Genomic DNA, 19,899 nt, shown 5'->3' on the forward strand with positions numbered 1-19,899 from the left:
ATGGCAACGACATTTTTATCAGGCGTGTCTCTCGCAATTGCGAAATAATGAGAATTATTTTTGACACCTTGTTTGTATACCTCTTATCATTAAGTCGAAAAATGTTATGTTAGGAATTTAAATATATCCTGAAGACATTCGATTACAGGTGTGAATGAGACGCGTGCGAACATGTGTGTATGCTTGTATGTATGTGCACGAATATGAGACCGCATGATCTCTCTGTGTGAACGTTAGTACGTATGGGTGTATGTATATGTGTGCGTGTAACGCCAGTAATAAATGTAAGTGAATCATGAATGCATGTTATAACTTTAATACGATGTCTGATGAGTAGTATGAGTGCGTTGCTACCAGATGGTTAACGCGCGAAGAAAACTTTTCTCTCTATCGTTTTTTTTTAATTATGCTAATCAATAAGGATAGAATTTTTACGGATTCGATTGATATTAATTTGATATTTTTTTTTTCTTTTTGTTGCTCGTTACAGGTTTATTATGCGAAGAAGAAGAGAAGGGCACAGCAGATGCAGGGAGAAGATGGTTCGCATAAAAAAGAAAGAAAGCTTTACAATGACGGTTGGGATGACGACAACCACGATTACATTATCAAGAATGGGGAAAAGTTCCTCGATCGATATGAGATCGACTCATTAATAGGTAATACGATCTACAATAATAAATATAATTATGATAATCGATAAAAAGATTCTCTTGTGTTCAATAATAACCATTGTTTCCTGTATAATACTATATCATCTTTTCTTTTTTTTTTTTTTTCTATTTCTTTCTCTCTTACCATAGGTAAAGGCAGTTTTGGCCAAGTAGTAAAAGCATTTGACCACGAAGAGCAAACGCAAGTGGCAATAAAAATCATAAAGAATAAAAAACCTTTTCCTGTATAATACTATATCATCTTTTCTTTTTTTTTTTTTTTTTCTATTTCTTTCTCTCTTACCATAGGTAAAGGCAGTTTTGGCCAAGTAGTAAAAGCATTTGACCACGAAGAGCAAACGCAAGTGGCAATAAAAATCATAAAGAATAAAAAACCTTTTCTAAATCAAGCCCAAATCGAAGTTAGGTTGTTGGAAATGATGAACAGGGCGGACACAGACAACAAGTATTATATAGGTAAAAATAATTCATTTAATATAATTTAATTCATTGGATTATAACAATTTATGGTGATTATTAATCGTTTTAATTTTTTTTTGTTTTTGTTTCCAGTTAAACTGAAGAGGCATTTTATGTGGCGAAATCACTTATGTTTGGTATTCGAATTGCTATCGTATAATCTCTATGACCTACTTAGGAATACAAATTTTCGGGGTGTGTCGTTAAATTTGACAAGAAAATTTGCACAGCAATTGTGTACTGCCCTCTTGTTCCTGTCTACGCCGGAATTGAACATCATTCACTGTGATCTGAAACCCGAGAACATTCTTTTGTGCAATCCCAAACGAAGCGCGATAAAGATAGTCGACTTCGGTAGTTCGTGTCAACTTGGCCAGAGGGTATGTCCTTGAATATAGTGATAATAAAATATAGCCATTTTTTCTTTTCATCACGCTTTTCTCCTATTTCTAAATGGTTATTCTATTATTTTCAGATATATCAGTATATCCAGTCCAGGTTTTACAGATCTCCAGAAGTCCTCTTAGGAATACCATATGACCTCGCGATAGACATGTGGAGTTTGGGATGTATTTTGGTAGAAATGCACACAGGAGAACCTTTGTTTAGTGGGGCCAATGAGGTAAAAATCTAAATGATACTATTTAACGTCATATACGCCAATGGCATTACTCGATAAAATTTAATAGCACGAGATGCCATACGTATAGTCTTTAAAGATCATAATCTAGATAGATTTGATAGGTTGAAAACAAAAACATATATTCAAATATAAATAATAATCCGTATCTTTTCGTAGGTCGATCAAATGAACAAAATTGTTGAAGTATTAGGCATGCCACCAAAACGTATATTGGACCAAGCGCATAAAGCGCGGAAATACTTTGACAAAGTCCCCACGGACGGCTCGTACGTGCTGAAAAAGTCCAAAGACGGTAAAAAGTATAAACCTCCTGGTACAAGGCGGTTACACGAAATTTTGGGCGTTGAAAGTGGCGGTCCTGGTGGTAGAAGGATAGGTGAACCTGGTCACTCGATCTCTGACTACCTCAAATTTAAGGACTTAATTCTACGAATGTTGGATTTTGATCCAAAGACGAGAGTTACGCCATACTACGCGCTTCAGCACAATTTCTTTAAAAGAACAGCCGATGAGGGGACCAACACGAACATTGCTGCTGCGAATAGTGCAAATACAAGTCCAGCAGTGGTGTCAATGAGCCAGGATCATGGTGGGTTACTACTTTGTTTCATTCCTCCGTGCGAGTACAAACTAAGTTTGTTGAAACACAGTCTGTAACATATACGTATATCAAACAAAAGACAAGAGTACAACTCGCTTGATTTTTAGATGACTTCAACTTTACACAGGGGTCTTTAGTCTCGATCTATAAGTGAAATTAAGGAGAGGTTTCTGGGTCATTTGATATTATTTAATCATATGATACAAATGGTTAGATTTTGTAAAAGCACCCTCAGAAATGCACTTACATCATAGTCAAAGTCATATTTGATTTAGAATAGTATTTTTCAACTTCATCGAGGTTTTATTAGATTCCGTTTGCTTAGAGTGAAAAAGCTTTCCAGAAAAGATACATTATATTATATATATATTTATACATATACATCATTGCACGGTGCACACAGCACTAAACGGTTATCCATATGCTTCCTTATTTGAGTACCTTATACACTCTAGAATTTTCTTCGAAAGCATTAATATTAAAAAGAGCTTTCAGAAAATTTCATCTCAAGGAAATTGTTTTGCACATGCTCCTGTTGTTATGATAATACAGCTACGTTTAACGAATTAATTGCAATGACAAATGTAACTTTACCAAAATATTACATCTGTGTTGCTTGATTTCATTCACTGCTCATTATTCGTTTCATATTTCATTTCTATCACGTTTCTCACCCAATACAAGATATTACGTCCATAATGCCCCTTTTAACTTGATCATTTTAACAGTTGTCTATCATTATCAGAATTAATATTGCTCTGAATCTAGCAATTATGCGAGAATGAACAATTTTCGTAAAGTCTCTTAACAAGATATTGAAGAATTAATAAGTGCAGCATTCGAAACAGTAGAATTTGACTCACATTTGATGCATGACGAGTTGTCTCTTCGCACCACATTGTCGCGTATATAACAATATACAATACGGCTCTTTAAGTTGTAGTACCATTCACATACAATATCCGAAAGTTAAATAACGAAGAAGAGCAGCGACAAAATGAGAACCATTGAGATATTATTAAAATAGAGAGTTCCACTGTACTGAACATTCAGGAAAGTTTTAATTTGTGCAGAAAATAAAAGGCTAATGTGTTTCATAATTACAAGTTTGATTTTTTTTTTCTTTATTTTTTTTTTCCATTTCTTCTTTTTTTGTTTTTTTTTTTTTTTTAAAGATATTATAACAATAGTTAAACATATTTCATATTATGGCGAATAACAATTTAGAAAAAGAATATCATTTTTAACACGTAGGTTAATAATAATATTTCATTTGAATTAGAAAAAGGTGTTGATGCTTTTTATGTATCTTCATAATTATACATATGTATTTTTACTTTCTGCACAAACTAAACAATACTTGTTGTTGCCCGTAGATATGATGGGGGGACAGTACGTGGCTCGATGACTGTCGTATCCGCGGGGCGGCGACGACCTGTCCTAGGCCCCAACCTTAATCTTACTTACTAACATAAGTAAGTTCTGTCTAACAAACAATCCTACAAGCTAAAAAACTAACGATGCCCCCTATTAATAATGTCCTGGCCTCGGATGTATTGCGCGAAGCCTTGCTTGCTTAAAAACACCCTTTCCTGAGTCATGGATGGACTTATTGCTAGCCCATGGCTCAATTTATACCTAGTAGTGCATATGCTGTGTCCAATTGCAATGTTTATAACAAGGACACTTCATATCCTGGTTAAACATTTGTTCTTGACTATATAATAACCTTCTTATAGAATCAGAGAACAATAATTTTAATAAGATAGAGTTATTGGAATATGTTTTTACCCCATTATTATTTGTAATTATTTATTTTTCTTAAACTTACACAAAATATATGATATGCATGCTTCTATACTTATGATGGTGATGATGATGATGATTATGATTATGATGATGATGATGATGATGATGATGATGATGATGGTTATGATGATGATGATGATGATGATGATGATACATGCACACACTTTTAAACAGCAACATGTGTTATGAAATTATCTTAAACATATTCCAACTGATGATGTGATTATTATTGTGCTAATAAAATCTATTTTTGTAGATAAATCATTTCATTTCAAGTTAATTTCCTTTATTATAATTTCATGCATGCTTTAGTCTGCTTGCATCGTACACTTTGCAAAAGTGCATCAATACTATTTACGCGAGATAATAATTTAGATATTAAGATATTTCATGAATTATAATTGCTACTGAATTTTCAAAGAATAATAAATAATAGCATTAAAATAGTAATAGCAATATTACTAAGGAATGCAAGAAACGAGTAAAACATTTTTTGCTACCGTATATTTCTACAATTTTGTAAACATAATATTTTAAATACATGATAATAAAGAGTAAACTAATAAGCAGGTATTATATGTAACATCACGCTATACGATAAACCATTGTAACGATTATCCTTTTCAGTCAAATACACGCATCGTGTATTACATTAAAAATAATATATTCGAAAGTATAAAGTTATTGAAATTTGTAAAAGAGATAATGATAATTTAGAGTATATTGCAGCACTTACTTTTTGGCACTCGGTTTTGAAATGTTAGGTATCCTTAGAAACAAACATATTGTCGAAAGACAAGAATCGTAGCAGTGAAATTCAATGCCTGCAAAATCCCTGTAGATTGTTCAACTTTTTATTTTTCTTAACTCCTCTAGTGAAATTGTAAAAGCTAGCGGTTTTCGTGAATAATGATTGCATTTATTAGTGTAGCTTAATATCTATCATTGGTTTAGATAATATTAGATTTTTCTTGGTGTCATAGGACTGGTAACCATGTCAGGACAGGGCAGCAGCAGCAGCGGTAGTCTGATGCAAGTGTCAAGCCTCCCTGGTAGCTATCAACCCATGGAATGTGAGGCTTCACCTCGTCATTCAAGTAGTCGGCGCGGCATAACAACAGGCTATCCATCAACATCAGCCACTGGGGTGTCTGCGTCCACTTCGATGTCCATGCAGCCCATGGACAACTCGCTGATACCAAGCTCTCTTGGATCGTACAATAGCCTAATTCTACCTGGTATACCCCATCTGCCTGCGATGATGACTTCACCAATGATACAGCAGCAAAATTTCTATAATTATGGTTACTCGACGACAGATTCACATGGGATGGTTAGACAGCCGTCGACGGTTTCAACCGGTAAACAGAGAGATCCGGAAAGGGAAGATAGCCCTATGGTTGGGGTGTGCGTCCAACAAAGTCCAGTCGCTATCCATTGAATTAGAAAAGGAAATAACGGAGGACAATACACATGTTACGATCGTGAGACCGTAGATAACTATTAAACGGTTACGAATCGAGCTCATGGCAAATTTAGAGTATTGTCGTGGCGTCAATGAAGAAACGAATAAAACTAGGAAAGGAAAACGTACAGCTTGAAGTCGTCCCCAAACATTAGTTTATCAAGTACCAAGACAAGTAGTGTAATATTATTGATCACTATGACAGTGAACCCTATAGCTTTTCGGAATTGGTTTGACTGATCGACGTAGAGAAGAAGAAGAATGATAAAAATAAGAAGAAGAATAAGAAGACGATGACGATGAAGAGATAGTAGGACAAAAAATGGAAACAAAAAAAAGAAAAGAAATTACATGGAAAAACGTATTCCAAAGCAAATCACAAACGAAGCCTTTGTCTCTGAACCAAGAGATTACCAGAATGGAGACGTACTTTAAGCGCGATAACATTTAATGACGCCGTGAAGATACTGATAAGTAGGAAAAAGCTAAGAAAAGGAAAAGAACGAGGGTAACCTCTTTTTCTGTTACTTTTTTTACAAGCTGACTGGCCCTATATTGGGCATGGATATATAACTAGCACAGAAGATTTATGAAACTTTTCGAGCATGGACAGACAGTTATGGTCTAGTGAGGATGAACCCAGCTGGCCTCGTGGGTCCTGCCCGATTCTGTAGACACTTTGAACAGTTTAGTCGATACAACATTAAGAAGAAAAAGAAGAAAGAAGAAAAAAAAAACAAAAACGTTCGGTACTCAAACTGTGTGGCCTAGCGAGCGAAAAAGTGATAATTACTATTATTACCGCGTAAAAAGAAGGAAGTCGTAAGAATTACCAATTTAAGCATGTACCATCATACAGTTTTATACACCATGTCACGAATGTAAACGGTTAGGAAATAATTGCGAGCAAACAGTTAGGAAATAATTGCGAGCAAACAGTTGTGTCGAATGCTGGCTATTTGTACAATACACTTAGGTGAATGATAAGAGTGCAGCTTTAGAGTTTAGCTTGTAAGTGTGAGAGGAGGTAACACAGACATTGTTAACACAATTCTTTTTATTTACTTTGATGAAAAATGAGGATATTGCAAACGTCAGTTTGTTGCTAAAGAAGGACTTTAAACAAACGGGGTTTGCGCAGCTTAACAACAATACATCATATTTATACATAAAAACAGTAATAAGAAAGCTTACAAAAGCAGTATACACGTAAGAGCGATCAAGAATGGTATAATCATACGAAAAACCTAGGTACTTTATAATAAACAATACGCGCGTATTCACATACACATGTTTCCAATGCTAATCGTCATTGATTTTTGCCGTTTGCTCTGATGATCATTTATTTCTTATCGCATGATATAGGTTTGAATTATTTTCAAGTTGTCAGCTTCACTTTTGTCGTGTTCTTTTAAAAGAAAAAGGATTCCTTCCAATCGATTACTTTTATGTGATTTTAATTTCGTATAAAGACTACGAGTGTTCATGATAAATATATATATATTTATATACATATATGCACGCATATACAACATACATATATATATACATATATATATATATTTATGCTGCAAGAAAACGCGTTCAATATTACTGATTCTACTAAATTTCAATTGCCGCGAGTGTATTTCTTGAATACACTACCATTTGTAGGTGTAGTATAGTACCTGATGGCAGACTAAATGCAATTGAAGTAGTAAGTCTTTATACAGCGCAGATGTGACCGGCAACAATATAAATTTTAATAATCATCACTAATGTATATTATAAAAAGAAGGAGTCCTAGTGAATTATACATGTTGCTTATCATCTTCGTTGAAAATAGCAAGCAGTAAAAATATTTTTATATGGAAACAGCTTAATTGTATCAATATCTTCATAATCGTCTCTCGATCGGTAGCCTACGATGCATTATGAGATAGATAAAGATGTGGCAATTTGTCTTTCTTCCATTTTCTATCGATATTAGTCACATATACAAATATTACATTTTGCTTTCATTTTTGCGACGCAAAATGTAATTTATACAAAGGGGAAAAAAAAGACAAATTTACTTCGAATATCGCATTATGTAAGAATAAAAGCTACATGTATAATTCATTAATCATTTTTGATCTTATGTCATTGTCATTATCATTGTCATTTTTTTTTTCCTTCATTTTATTTCTCTTTTATACATTTCGTTGCGATGTGTTCCTTTAATAGGTTCTTCTTTTTTTATTCTTATATTATAAAATCTGCAATATATATCAAATAGTAGTCTTAAATAATATTTCCACTGTATGATTGTGACTGTTGACAAAAAAGAGCTTGACCTAAAAAAAAAAAAAAATGATGATAGATAACTGGAATTCCTAGCACTGCATTTGAAAAAGACATACATATATCTCATAGCCAAGTTCGAATCCAAAAAATTCATTTTGTATTAGTTGTTAATGTATATGAAACATAATACACACAGTCTTCAGTAGTTGATAGAAATGATATATTTTATCAGCTATTCTGTCTGCTGCGAATTATTTTAATCATGCAGACTTTGAAATGATTTGTATATTTTTATACAGCTGCAATCAGAAATTCTCAGAAGTACATTTTTGACATAAGCACATTAGCATTTTCAAGTTAAACTTGAAGGTTCACGTTCATCGTACCCGCGCATCGACTCTTATTAGTTATTAAATGAAATAAACATTTTTAACGATAGACACGTACATAAATATAATTAAGTCCTGCTTGTAACTCTTGAATTTCTACGATTCCTTGGGTATATATTTAAAAGAAAGAAAAGAAAAAAAACAAACAAAGAAAGAAAGAAAGAAAGAAAAAAAAACCACGAAAGTGAAATGAGTCCATGTCGTGATTAGGGACGATTTTGAAAATGATTCGAAATAATAAGATAAAAAAGAAAAGATACGAAATAATAATAAAAAGTAATAAAAAAAAAGATTCGATGACATTACCTAGAAGAGGATACAACATCGTAGCAGAAGACGTTTCGTCAAAAGATCGAAAGCAGTTATTATATTCTCGCACAATACATGCAGGTCACGACTAAGTGTATCGTATCTGAGAGCATTAATAACTTTTTAGTAATTTCAGCAGTACAAGCTGTACGTGGTGTTTGATCTATCAGAAGTAAAGAGATTTACTCGCGAGGCGTGTAGGATTTTCTGTGACAAATTCTAACGTTCTCTCGATCTCACTAAACGGCAAAAATCAGTACACTCTATAAATATAGATAATGTGTGATTTCACACGTGCCCTCTTCCGAATCCATGTTGTTAGTCACTGTGCTCATTAGTCCTTTATTATGACAATGAAATTAATCAGTATATTCAACAATTTTTTTTAAACAATTTCACTGCTGTATCGTATGTCTTTTAATCCGTATAGCCTTACACCAAATCAACAAAATTCGACTGAAATATTTCTTGACGAAATTATTTTATTATTTTAACGTTGATAATAGCGATGGATGATCTGTACCGTACCGAGATTTCATAATTATTTACAAACTTTTACAACATAAACGTCACAGACATTATGTATTTTATCCATACAATTGAATAAAGCTAAAGACGAAATAAAATAAAATAAAATATAAAATAAAATAAAATAAAATAAAATAAAATAAAATAAAATAAAACAAAACAAAGAAACATACTGTACAGTATCGAATGCAAAAAAAAGTAATTATGACCCCTAATTTTTTCCTGACCGACTTGTGGGCACAGTGCCACCTTTGGCAATGCATCGAAGCATTTTCTTTTTTGACGATTGTTGACTTTAACTGAATAATTACTATTGTTTATCTGTATCAAAGTGATTGGCTATATATATGGGCTATATAATATAACTTTTAGTGAATTTAAGAAGAGAACTAGTTAAACAAAAAAAAGGCGATTGCTGTCGAGATTTAAATTTAGAGACAATTTTTTCGGGAAAGGGGGGGGCGCAGTTCGAACAATTCCTGTATTGGAGAAGCATCTCGACGTGATTCTATAAGAATAAATGAATGGGAGAGAAAGAATGAGTAAGAGATAGATTGAATGATGAATGAAAGAAAGAATGAATGAATGTATGAATGAATGAATGAATGAATGAATCAGAATGAGAAAAAGACAGTAAGAAAGAGAGAGAGAGGGTGAGAGAGAGTGACTGAGTGGTGGATTAATGTGGAAAAATGGAAGAACTGTTAGCGAGCGTGCAGGATGGCGCTATACGAACACAAATTCTTAATGATGGAACAAAATTCCTAATCACAGACGATATCATATTGTGATGCATATATTATACATATATAATTAATTTTTCTTTCCTGTAGAAAAGCATCTTTATCAATATTGATTTTAAAATTGCTTATCATAATTCATTGTATCTTTGACACGTGCGCATTATTTATTGACAATTATTAATTAATTATAACCCCTGGAAAAAAGAAATTTGTCCACACTCAACAATTGTCGCAAAATGCAGAATATTTAAGCCAATTAGCAAACCACAGAGATCTATACACTTACATAGAAGTAAGAGCTAGCCGTAATTCATGTTCCAAATGATTTGCTTTTCGTACTTTATAAATGCTTGCCAGATAAATAATTTTACATCAAGTACAGTCGTATTTTTTTTTCTTTTTTTTTTCTATTTTCTTTCTTGGTTCGTCATATAGTCATTATTACATATACACCATCGAAGGGTAAGGAAAACGCGTGTAAACTGTTCTTTATAGTCATCTCACTTTATTATATCCCATTAAAAAGCATGCAGAATGACAAATGACTCTCATGAAATAAATAAATAAATAAATAAAAAAATAAAAAAAAAAATTCGCCAAGCATTAAAGCAAAAATCAAATCTTCCCATATCTCGAAAATAATTTAAAAAGGAAAATACACAAAATAAATAATTAAATAAATAAATAAAAATCAACCGTTCTTCACCTACATCTAATTTTAATTTTCGCAATCACAGTGAGGAGATTAATACACCTCTTGTGCCTCTTATAGCCATTAAAAAAAAAAAAAATCTTTCTTCCGTGTGCATTGCTTGTATTTTAAATAATCTTTTTAGAAATACGAAGGGAGAGAGGGGCGTGTTTTTTGTGCCCAAAGATATAAAAAAAAAAAAAGAAAAAAAAAGAAAAAAATATGATTGAACGACGTTGACGAAAAAGACTTTATTAATTTGTATAAACGATGAAAAAAATAAAACTTAATTTCTTTATGGAATCTTTGGAACATGTTGCGGCCGGAGTAAAATAACATAAGTTTCCTAACGTCATGTGTGAAAACATTGTGTTCAGAAAAATATGCTATAATACGACTGATATATACCTGAATGGCTGCATGCGGGCGTCTTTTGAGAATTGGGCATGTCAAACAATGTCTTGATATTCTCCTTCGGCGATGGCATGTACCAATTGGGTTTAAAAAAAAAAAAAAATATAAAGGATGAATGCAGGAAATGAAGAAAAAAAAAGAGAAAAAAAGAGAAAACGAACTATGGAATTATGATACAAAAAACCTGTTTATTAAGATTAAGTAAAAAAGAAAAAAAAAAGAAAAAGAAGAAAAAAAGAATGAAATAAAAGTCTGTGCAAGAAGAAAATATTCTATCTAATGACTGTATACATTGTCATATTATCATTATGGTGATTATTATAATTATTATTATATATAATAATGTAATTGAAAATTTGAAACGATATTACATAAGGTTAATAATAAACAAACGCATCTTCACCTTTGCTGTTACGTTTTCTTTTATATGCCTCTAATCATACCCCAAACCTAATAATTATCATCATCATTATTATCGTCATTTATTTTTTAATGCATTTATATGAGGGGTTCTTATAATGGAAATATTTTATAAATAAAATTTCAAATCGACTAACGAAATCCGCGCCGACCGAAGCGCCGTCTGGTAATTAATTATTAAAGTTTTAATCATCTCTATATAACGAATATATACGTTAAATGATATATTTTAATTGGATTTTGTATATTATTTTATCTTGTTTATTTTCTTATGTTATATTCAATGAATAATTATCAACGTTTATGATTCATTAATGATCATATGATCATTTTATTTCAGATTTCCCAGCAGATGTCGTTAGACCTGTTAAAAAAAACTCCAAAAGTAGAATTTATTCTTTTATTTTGGAGCTGTGACATCCAATAGAAGCGGTTGCAAGGCAACATGTCTGCTCCGTAAGAGAAGAAAACGTGTGAATTAGATATTCTTCGGTTATTTAAATCCTATTCCTACGAATAGATGGAAGTTCTATTATTACTTTAGAATCCCGAAAGTAATCTTTTGTAGATAATGAGTTTTTCCGTAAAGAAAACCGGTGGAAGAATGTGGCACGAAGCTCGGAAGCAAGAGAAAAAAATACGTGGGATGTTGGTCGATTATCGTCGTAGGGCCGAACGACGTAGAGATTATTATGAAAAAATTGTAAGTACATTAAATATAGATTTGATATAATTAAACTGATATCCATCGAAGTTACATAAAGCTTTACCTTTTCTTTACAATCTGTTATCTTGTCAAATCTTTTGGATATACCTTATTTTTCTATTGTATTTATATATTTTTCATTTTACTCATTTTTATTTATACATGCATACATAGTATGCACTGAATGATTATTATGAATCCTTCATAATCTTTCGTGTCCTTCTTTATATTCATGGATTTACATTTTCTATAAGAAATCAGATCCTACCCAGTTCCTTCAGCTTCACGGTAGACCATGTAAAATACATTTGGATCCAGCAATAGCTGCTGCTGGTGACAGTCCAGCAAATATGTAAGCATTGTAATAAATGTTTTTTTATATATTTTTATTTTTAACCATGTGTTTTTATGATTTTTTTTATTTTCAGGATGCCATGGCAAGGAAATGAAGACAATCTTATAGATCGTTTTGATGTACGTGCTCATCTAGATTGGATACCAGAAGCATCAAATACTATTGACGTTGATATTGCTCTCACAAGCGAAGACAGACATATAAATTATGAGCGTTATCGTATAATTGTTCAAAATGAATTTTTGGGAGGTAAGATGATTTCTTGCTTTTAATGTATTACACATTATAAAAAGTTGCTAATAATAATCTTTTGTACAGTCGCCGAAGAGAAATTTTTGCATCAAATACATTTGGAAGAACAATTTGGTTCATCTACTAAAGTAGATGCTTCAAAAGACAAGAAAAAATCTTCTAACAATGCTGCTATAGGTTACAACTATGAGACAGAAGAACCTATTCCTGATGCAACCAAAACTTTAGATTCAGTTTTACCGGATGACAAACCTGATGATGAAGATAGTGACATCGATTTAGGTTAAGAATATTTTGAGAATTATTAACCTCTGACGCTAACCTACCGCTTGGGTCTGAGTTTCGTCGAGCTAAATGGCACGGGAAGGGGTTAAATTATATGCTTTTCTATACCATATATATAATTTGAAATTATATATTCATTGTTTCTTTTTTTTTTATACAGATATTTGCGTAGATGTTTCTCAAATTGAATCAACCCAAGCACATGAGATGAATTTAGTTGCTCAAAAGTATGGACTCATGGGAGCCGATTATTTTAGTTTTTTAACTCAAGATTTTGAAGAAGCAGAAACATTAAGACAAGCACGAAAGCAGGAAGAAGAAAAGGCTATGTATTCTGTACGAAAACTATCAATTCTATGCAGAATGGTTTTAAAAATTCTTTTTTGGATATCTCTATTTTTATTTATCAAATAGGGTCGAAGATCTCGCAGAGAAAGACGAGCATTTCGAGAAAAGAAGATGATCGGTCGTGTTATGAGTCCACCAAGGTGATTCACGTTTTGATAGATTTATAAAATATATTTATAAAATATGTTTTTCACTGTGTATATCTTTTCTTAGTTATGCGGCACGCGAAAGTCCAGAATATAATCCTTATAGAAAGTCTTCTTCAAAATCTCGTTCACGATCCGCTTCGCCTGTAAATACTGGACAAATTACTTACATAACAAGTTTTGGTGGGGAGGAAGAAGCTCACAGTAGTTCTTCTCATGTAACGTCTTCAAATTCGAAAAAAGTCAATTATTCGCACCTCAAAAGAAGAAAATCGGAAAGTCCAATTTCAAACGAAAGGACAATTAGTAGAAAATTATCCAAATCTAGATCAAGAAGTTGTTCGCGTTCTGTTAGTAGAAGCAAATCTTACAGAACGCGTGACAGGAGGCGCAGTGTCTCACGAATTAGGTAAATTTATTGTTTTTATTTTTATGATTATGGTAAACATCAAATTTTTGTCAAGTTTTTTTCAGAGATGAACTTATACCACTTTAACAGTAAATTATTCATATTGTACTCTCCTTTTTTTTAGATCTAGAAGAACGCGATCGAAACATAGGAAAATTCAAAGATCCAGAACAAGAAGCCGTTCACGACGATCAAGAACACGTAGTAAATCTCGATCTCGATGTAGAAGTACAAGCAGATCAAGATCGCGTTCAGTTTCACGATCTCGATCAAGATCTACTTCGCGTCAACGTCAAAGGAGATCAAGAAGTTCCTCATCAAGCACCACATCGATATCAAAATCTAGATCAAGATCTAAATCGCATCACAGAAGTCGTTCCAGAGATAGTTATCGTCGGAGACGTTATTCTCCATCTAAATCTAGATCAAAATCACGTTCAAGATCTAAATCACAAACAAGATCTAGATCTAGGTCTAAAAGCAATAATAGTAAACGATCGCGAAGTATTGAGAATAAAACGCAAACATTGCCAAGGTAATGTTTTATTTTATAAAAACGTGCGCGAACGTCGTATATATATAGATTTGTAAATTCTAATATTTTTTATTTTCTATTTCAAATTTTATTCGTATTATTCGTTTAATAGATATTATGGCCGTCGAGGCAAATCATCCAGTCTTGAATTAGAATTATCTGACAAAGAAGAAAAAGCCACACCATCAACACCAAAGCCAACAGTAACACCCACAAGCATGTAAATATATTTTAATTTTTACCCAAAAATATTATTCGTGCGCGCGCGCGTGTGTGTGTATATACGATATCGTGTATTTAAATTTTTTGTCTTCGATTAATAATTGCAGAAACAAGCCAAAGGCAGGGTTAAGTACAAATTCTGGTGGCGGACACAAAGTCAGTAAGAACCATAACGCTTTCTTAGTCACTTAACGCACAGAGAATAAAGACAGAACATACTTGTTCCTATATAAATCTCTCAACGAGGAGCTTTAGCGAGTGCTACTCGTTTTTATTCCGTCGGACCGGACGTCAATGAGGCGTTCACATTATCTTATTTATTCAGTCCTCTAGTTTTCATTAATTCTTACAAATTTGCTAAAGATTTCAATTTACTTTAAACTGCAAAGAATTTGAATTATTCGTATCACAGTTTTGACTATTTAGAATATACATATATATCGTATCGAATATACATTTATATTCTTTATCAGGAGACTTAAAAGGTCGCAAACGAATTATTTTCAAATTCTTTGCAGTACAGTTCAATTGTGTTCTATTGATAGTAGACTAATATTTGAAGTAGTATCATAAATAAAAAAATATAATAACAAAACTACACGTATAAAAAATAAAAAAAAAATAAAATAAAAAACAAAAAAAGTAGCTCGAAAGTACAGGCCATTAAGAGTTTTATTTTTCAGTCTCTGAAAATAACACCTCAAGAGCGGCTTAAGAAAAAGATGCAGGCTCTATTGAATAGGCAATGTGAGTAAGAAATCAATCTAAGTTTAATCAAAAGAATCGTTCGCTCAATTTTAATGATCGATATTTTATGGTAATACAGATAAAGCAGACAAGAAGGCAGAACAATTAAGAATAGAAAAGAAGGAGCAACAGAGACAAGACCGTGAAGACGAAATTAGAGAAATGTCATTAAAATTACGTCGAAAGTAAGTAATAGTAATAATATAAATAAATAAATAAATAATTTCTTTTTACTTCACTTTTTTAATACAATATTGTAATATTTTTAAAAAATATATATGATATTTATATTATGCATAGACAAAGAGAACGAAGACATCGATACGAAGGTCATAGTTCTGATTCACGATCTTCTATTTCTCGTACACCGAGTCCAGGTCGTAGCCCGAGACATCATGTACGTCGAGATAGAAGAGAAAGAGATAGAGATTTAGAAATAGATAGAGAGAGAGAAAGAGATAGAGATAGAGAGAGAGAAAGGGATAGAGAAAGAGATAGGCGTGATGAAAGGGAAAGGTGCAGGCAAGAATCCCGAAGGAGATACAGAGATTCTCCCCTTCGTTCTTTAAGTCCAAGAAGTAGTCGGTAACGTCTCAGACTTAATAAATATATTATCATAACTAACGAATAATTAATTTCAAATCGATTTACTATATTTCTTTTTACAGAGGCTTGGTAGACTACTAATGCGAGAACTAAGAATATGCCTAATTTGTTATAAATAATGATTTTATATAATTTAATAAGAAACTTCCTGTTTACATTGCATTCCTTCTTAGAAGTGTGCTGCTTCAGGTTTGGATTACATAATAACAAAAAATAAAACAAAAATGTTATTTGAACAATGTATTATCGTGTAAGCTATTATAAATTTATTGGAATCTGCTCTATAAGTTGATATTGTTTCATTTGCTCTATTTTAAAACTTATTAAAGTTGATTCGAATAAAAAGAATCGTTTATAAAACAATCACATGATCTAATGTATTCATACATATGTAGATAATGAAATATTTGTATTTTTCATCAAATTAGTTAGTGAGAAATGTAACGTGGATGTAAGTATTCTAAATTTTTGTTGTTTCTGAAAAATAAGAATGTTCGATTAAACGTGATAATTGATGTTAAATTGATTAGATATCTTATTAGTTCACTTAAATTAGCGCTGCAATCTATTTTTGAGGATTTGTCGATAAAGTCGCATGCGGTGTGGAAGTAGTAAAATAAATTTTATCTCTTATGATAAGCGTACGAAAATAAAATTTTCCATCATAACGTTATAACTTGTTTATGATTAAATTTTTAAAGTCAGTTTTACTTGACCTAAAAATTGAAAGATATGATTACGCCGATATGCGTGATTATATAAATGAGTATTCTAGGAGTGCCTAATAATCAATTTATTCAAAAACATTCGTTATCATTTCGAATAAATAGGTGACTTTGATGTTATCAAAGACTTTTCGGTTACCTGTTAGTCTTGTTTTGCAGTTTAAATATATTGTAACAGTAGAAAGAGGTGTACGCTCTCGTTAGTTGATAGAAAAGATAATATGGCCGCAATTACGTTTGGAATCTTAATTAGTAAGTTATCATATTGTTTACAAAAATAATAAGAGATTTGATTTCATTGTTAAAATGTTTATTATATATTTATGGAACCGTATATAATATATTTATGTTTAGTTAGCGATACTCGCTCAAAAGATTCCCGAAAGGATGAAGCAGGTTCTCAATTAAAACGTTTGGTCAGTGATATAAACACTGATACAGGAAAAATTCTTAGAGGGAAAGTTCTTCAAGAAAAAATAATACCAGATAAAGAAGACATTATAATGGTAATAAATTATATAATAATAATAATAAGATTTTTGTCATATATATTATTTTAAAGTACACTTTTAATTTCAAATTATTCATTCTAAGGAATATTTGATAAAATGGAGCGACGAACAGAAGTTAAATATTATTTTGACATCTGGTGGTACAGGCTTTTCTAGTACAGATGTTACACCTGAAGCAACAAAAAAAGTTATCAACAAAGAAGCTCCAGGAATAGCAACTGCTATGCTTTTATCAGGCTTACAAGTGACTCCTTTGGCTATACTTTCTAGGTAATCTAAAATTGTCATTAATCCTTTGAGCAATATAGACCCATATATGCGTTTATCTATATGAATGCAAATAATGCAATATGGGTTTTTGTAGTAATAATTGTTTCGGGTCTTGTCATATTAAAATTATTCTCTTAAAGTCTTATTTATAATTATTTTTTATGTTTCTTGTGTTAATATTTTTAGAGCTGTATGTGGAATTCGAGGAAAAACATTAATCATTAATCTACCAGGATCGCCAAAATCTTTGAAAGAATGTTTAGTTCCCATTGTATCTGCAATACCACATGCAGTTGATTTAATTTTAAATAAACAAGCAGATATAGAACGAGTCCATGCGTCAAATAGTCATACCAAATCAAATACTACAGATCATAGTCATAATTCACCTGCTACTTCATCGGTATAAAGTTTATATTATTTATAAGTTATTTTCTTGTTTTTTAATCATAAATATTTTTTTGTAGTTAAACTTGGAGAATGTTGCCATGCGTCTCAGGGAATCACCATATCCTATGCTTTCCGTTGATAAAGCATTAGAATTAATAAAGACCAATATAGAACTCCAGGGAAAAGAAACTGTATCAATTTGGAATGCTCATGGTAGAATCTTAGCTGAAGATGTATTTTCTCTTTGTGATTTACCACCATTTCGAGCTTCTATTAAAGATGGTTATGCAGTTTTGGCAGAAGATGGGAAAGGTAGAAGACGAGTGTTAGGTGCTTTGAAAGCAGGAAATACTGTATGTAAATTTTAAAAAATTACATGTTTTATATCAGTAAATAATGAATATATTTTTGAAAATACATAGGCAATGTCTGTATCCTTGGAACCTGGCACTTGTGTCAGAATAAATACTGGTGCGCCAATACCAGATGGTAAGTGTTCATTAAAAAAAATTAATTAAAAGAAGAATATACATTCTCTAACGATTACACGCTGTAGATGCAACTGCTGTTGTTCAAGTGGAAGACACAAAGCTTATATTAAAAAACTCTGATAATACGGAAGAGAAAGAAATTGAAATTTTAACTGTACCAACAAAAGGACAGGATATTAGGTATTTCATTTGTAAAATACGTTTTTTATGATTTTAATTATATCTATCAACAATTTTTTGTTTTTTTCATATAAGATCTATCGGTTGTGATTTACAAAAAGGAGAGCTTATAATGGAAGCACCAGTGAAACTTGGAGCAGCAGAAGTAGGACTTTTAGCTGCCTGTGGTTATAAAGAAGTGAAGGTTTATAAAGTTCCCAGTATAGGTGTACTATCAACAGGTGATGAATTGGAAGAACCAGGAAATGATTTAAAACCAGGACATGTATATGACAGTAATACAATAACTTTAATATCCTTGCTACGAGAAAATGGATATGATCCAAAGAATTTGGGAACTGTAAAGGATGAGTAAGCCTATGGAAAATGAAGTTAATTGTACGCAATGTAATATTATTAATTTCGAAACTACTCATTTTTATTTTTTATAGCGAATCTAGCATGGTTGATGCAATTAAAAATGCCTTGGAAAAAGTTGATGTACTGGTAACATCTGGTTCAGTGTCAATGGGCGATCGAGACATATTGAAACCTATACTAGAACACTATTTTAATGCAAACATACATTTTGGTAACTACTTACAAGATTAATTATATATCTATAAAAAGTGAAGTAAATATTATATTAGTATACTATTATAGGGCGCGTAAATATGAAACCTGGTAAACCAACGACTTTTGCAACTTGCATTTATAATGGTAAAAAGAAATATTTTATGTGTCTCCCGGGTAATCCAGTTTCGGCAACAGTGACATCGATTTTATTTGTTATACCTCTACTTAATGAAATGCATGGTGACCTTTCGAAACCCATCATCGTAAAGGCAAAAGTTCGTTTATCAGTTTATATAAATATTTAGCTAATTATTTTAGAACATATATTATTTATAATTGACAACGTTAATTATAGTTGGACTCGTCTTATAAATTGGATCCTCGCCCGGAATATGCAAGAGCAATCTTAACATGGAAAAACGGAGCAGATCTTCCACTGGCTTGCAGTACTGGAAATCAAATAAGTAGTAAATTGTTCAGTTGTAAAAATGCTAACGCATTGTTAATGTTACCAGGAAAAACACTCGCTAAGGCAGCAATGCATCCGGGTGAAGTTGTAGAAGCGATACTCCTTAATCCTAGAATAACTATGTGATACAGAAGTATTTAATACATTCCTTAAATATTACTATTCATGCCTTTTCATCGTTTATAAAGTTTATATGGTTTAATAAAAGAAAGCTATACATCGTGTTAATAAGAAAAATTATTTTTCAAAGAGGTGTATATCTATATGTGTTGTTTATGTAAATAGT

At 31.8% G+C, this 19,899-nt stretch overlaps 3 protein-coding genes across 4 annotated transcripts in view; all 3 read left to right on the forward strand.

The window, feature by feature from the left end:
• LOC106783978 (serine/threonine-protein kinase minibrain) overlaps positions 1 to 11,093 on the forward strand; it is a 56,967-nt gene extending 45,874 nt beyond the window's left edge. Inside the window, exons 4-9 of the mRNA XM_014743016.1 lie at positions 491 to 659; positions 963 to 1,130; positions 1,227 to 1,513; positions 1,609 to 1,755; positions 1,933 to 2,365; positions 5,170 to 11,093. Coding sequence (XP_014598502.1) covers positions 491 to 659; positions 963 to 1,130; positions 1,227 to 1,513; positions 1,609 to 1,755; positions 1,933 to 2,365; positions 5,170 to 5,627 — 1,662 coding nt within the window. The 3' untranslated portion in view covers positions 5,628 to 11,093. The remainder of the gene's footprint in view (positions 1 to 490; positions 660 to 962; positions 1,131 to 1,226; positions 1,514 to 1,608; positions 1,756 to 1,932; positions 2,366 to 5,169) is intronic.
• Positions 11,094 to 11,661: 568 nt separating this feature from the next.
• On the forward strand, positions 11,662 to 16,384 carry LOC106783997 (CLK4-associating serine/arginine rich protein-like). Of its 2 annotated transcripts, XM_014743066.1 has the most exons (14): positions 11,667 to 12,113; positions 12,371 to 12,468; positions 12,545 to 12,720; positions 12,790 to 13,005; positions 13,169 to 13,344; positions 13,423 to 13,496; positions 13,570 to 13,911; positions 14,036 to 14,446; positions 14,559 to 14,666; positions 14,776 to 14,824; positions 15,352 to 15,415; positions 15,495 to 15,600; positions 15,716 to 16,000; positions 16,084 to 16,384. In XM_014743066.1, exons 1-14 carry the CDS (start codon positions 11,982 to 11,984, stop codon positions 16,100 to 16,102), a joined length of 2,256 nt encoding a protein of 751 aa, XP_014598552.1. In that variant the 5' UTR covers positions 11,667 to 11,981; the 3' UTR covers positions 16,103 to 16,384. The 2 variants fall into 2 exon arrangements, with proteins under 2 accessions (XP_014598553.1, XP_014598552.1); XM_014743067.1 differs by lacking the exons at positions 15,716 to 16,000; positions 16,084 to 16,384 and having other exon boundaries at positions 11,662 to 12,113; positions 14,776 to 14,828.
• A 275-nt stretch (positions 16,385 to 16,659) lies between these two features.
• Positions 16,660 to 19,853, forward strand: LOC106783998 (gephyrin). Its single transcript, XM_014743069.1, has 11 exons — positions 16,660 to 16,998; positions 17,101 to 17,252; positions 17,341 to 17,528; positions 17,715 to 17,931; positions 17,996 to 18,271; positions 18,341 to 18,407; positions 18,475 to 18,589; positions 18,665 to 18,940; positions 19,021 to 19,160; positions 19,232 to 19,419; positions 19,500 to 19,853. Exons 1-11 carry the CDS (start codon positions 16,968 to 16,970, stop codon positions 19,737 to 19,739), a joined length of 1,890 nt encoding a protein of 629 aa, XP_014598555.1. The 5' UTR covers positions 16,660 to 16,967; the 3' UTR covers positions 19,740 to 19,853.
• Positions 19,854 to 19,899: the final 46 nt, after the last annotated feature.

This window comes from Polistes canadensis, unplaced genomic scaffold (assembly GCF_001313835.1).
Source record: "Polistes canadensis isolate GaletaPanama2010 unplaced genomic scaffold, ASM131383v1 scaffold_28, whole genome shotgun sequence".
NCBI lineage: Eukaryota > Metazoa > Arthropoda > Insecta > Hymenoptera > Vespidae > Polistes > Polistes canadensis.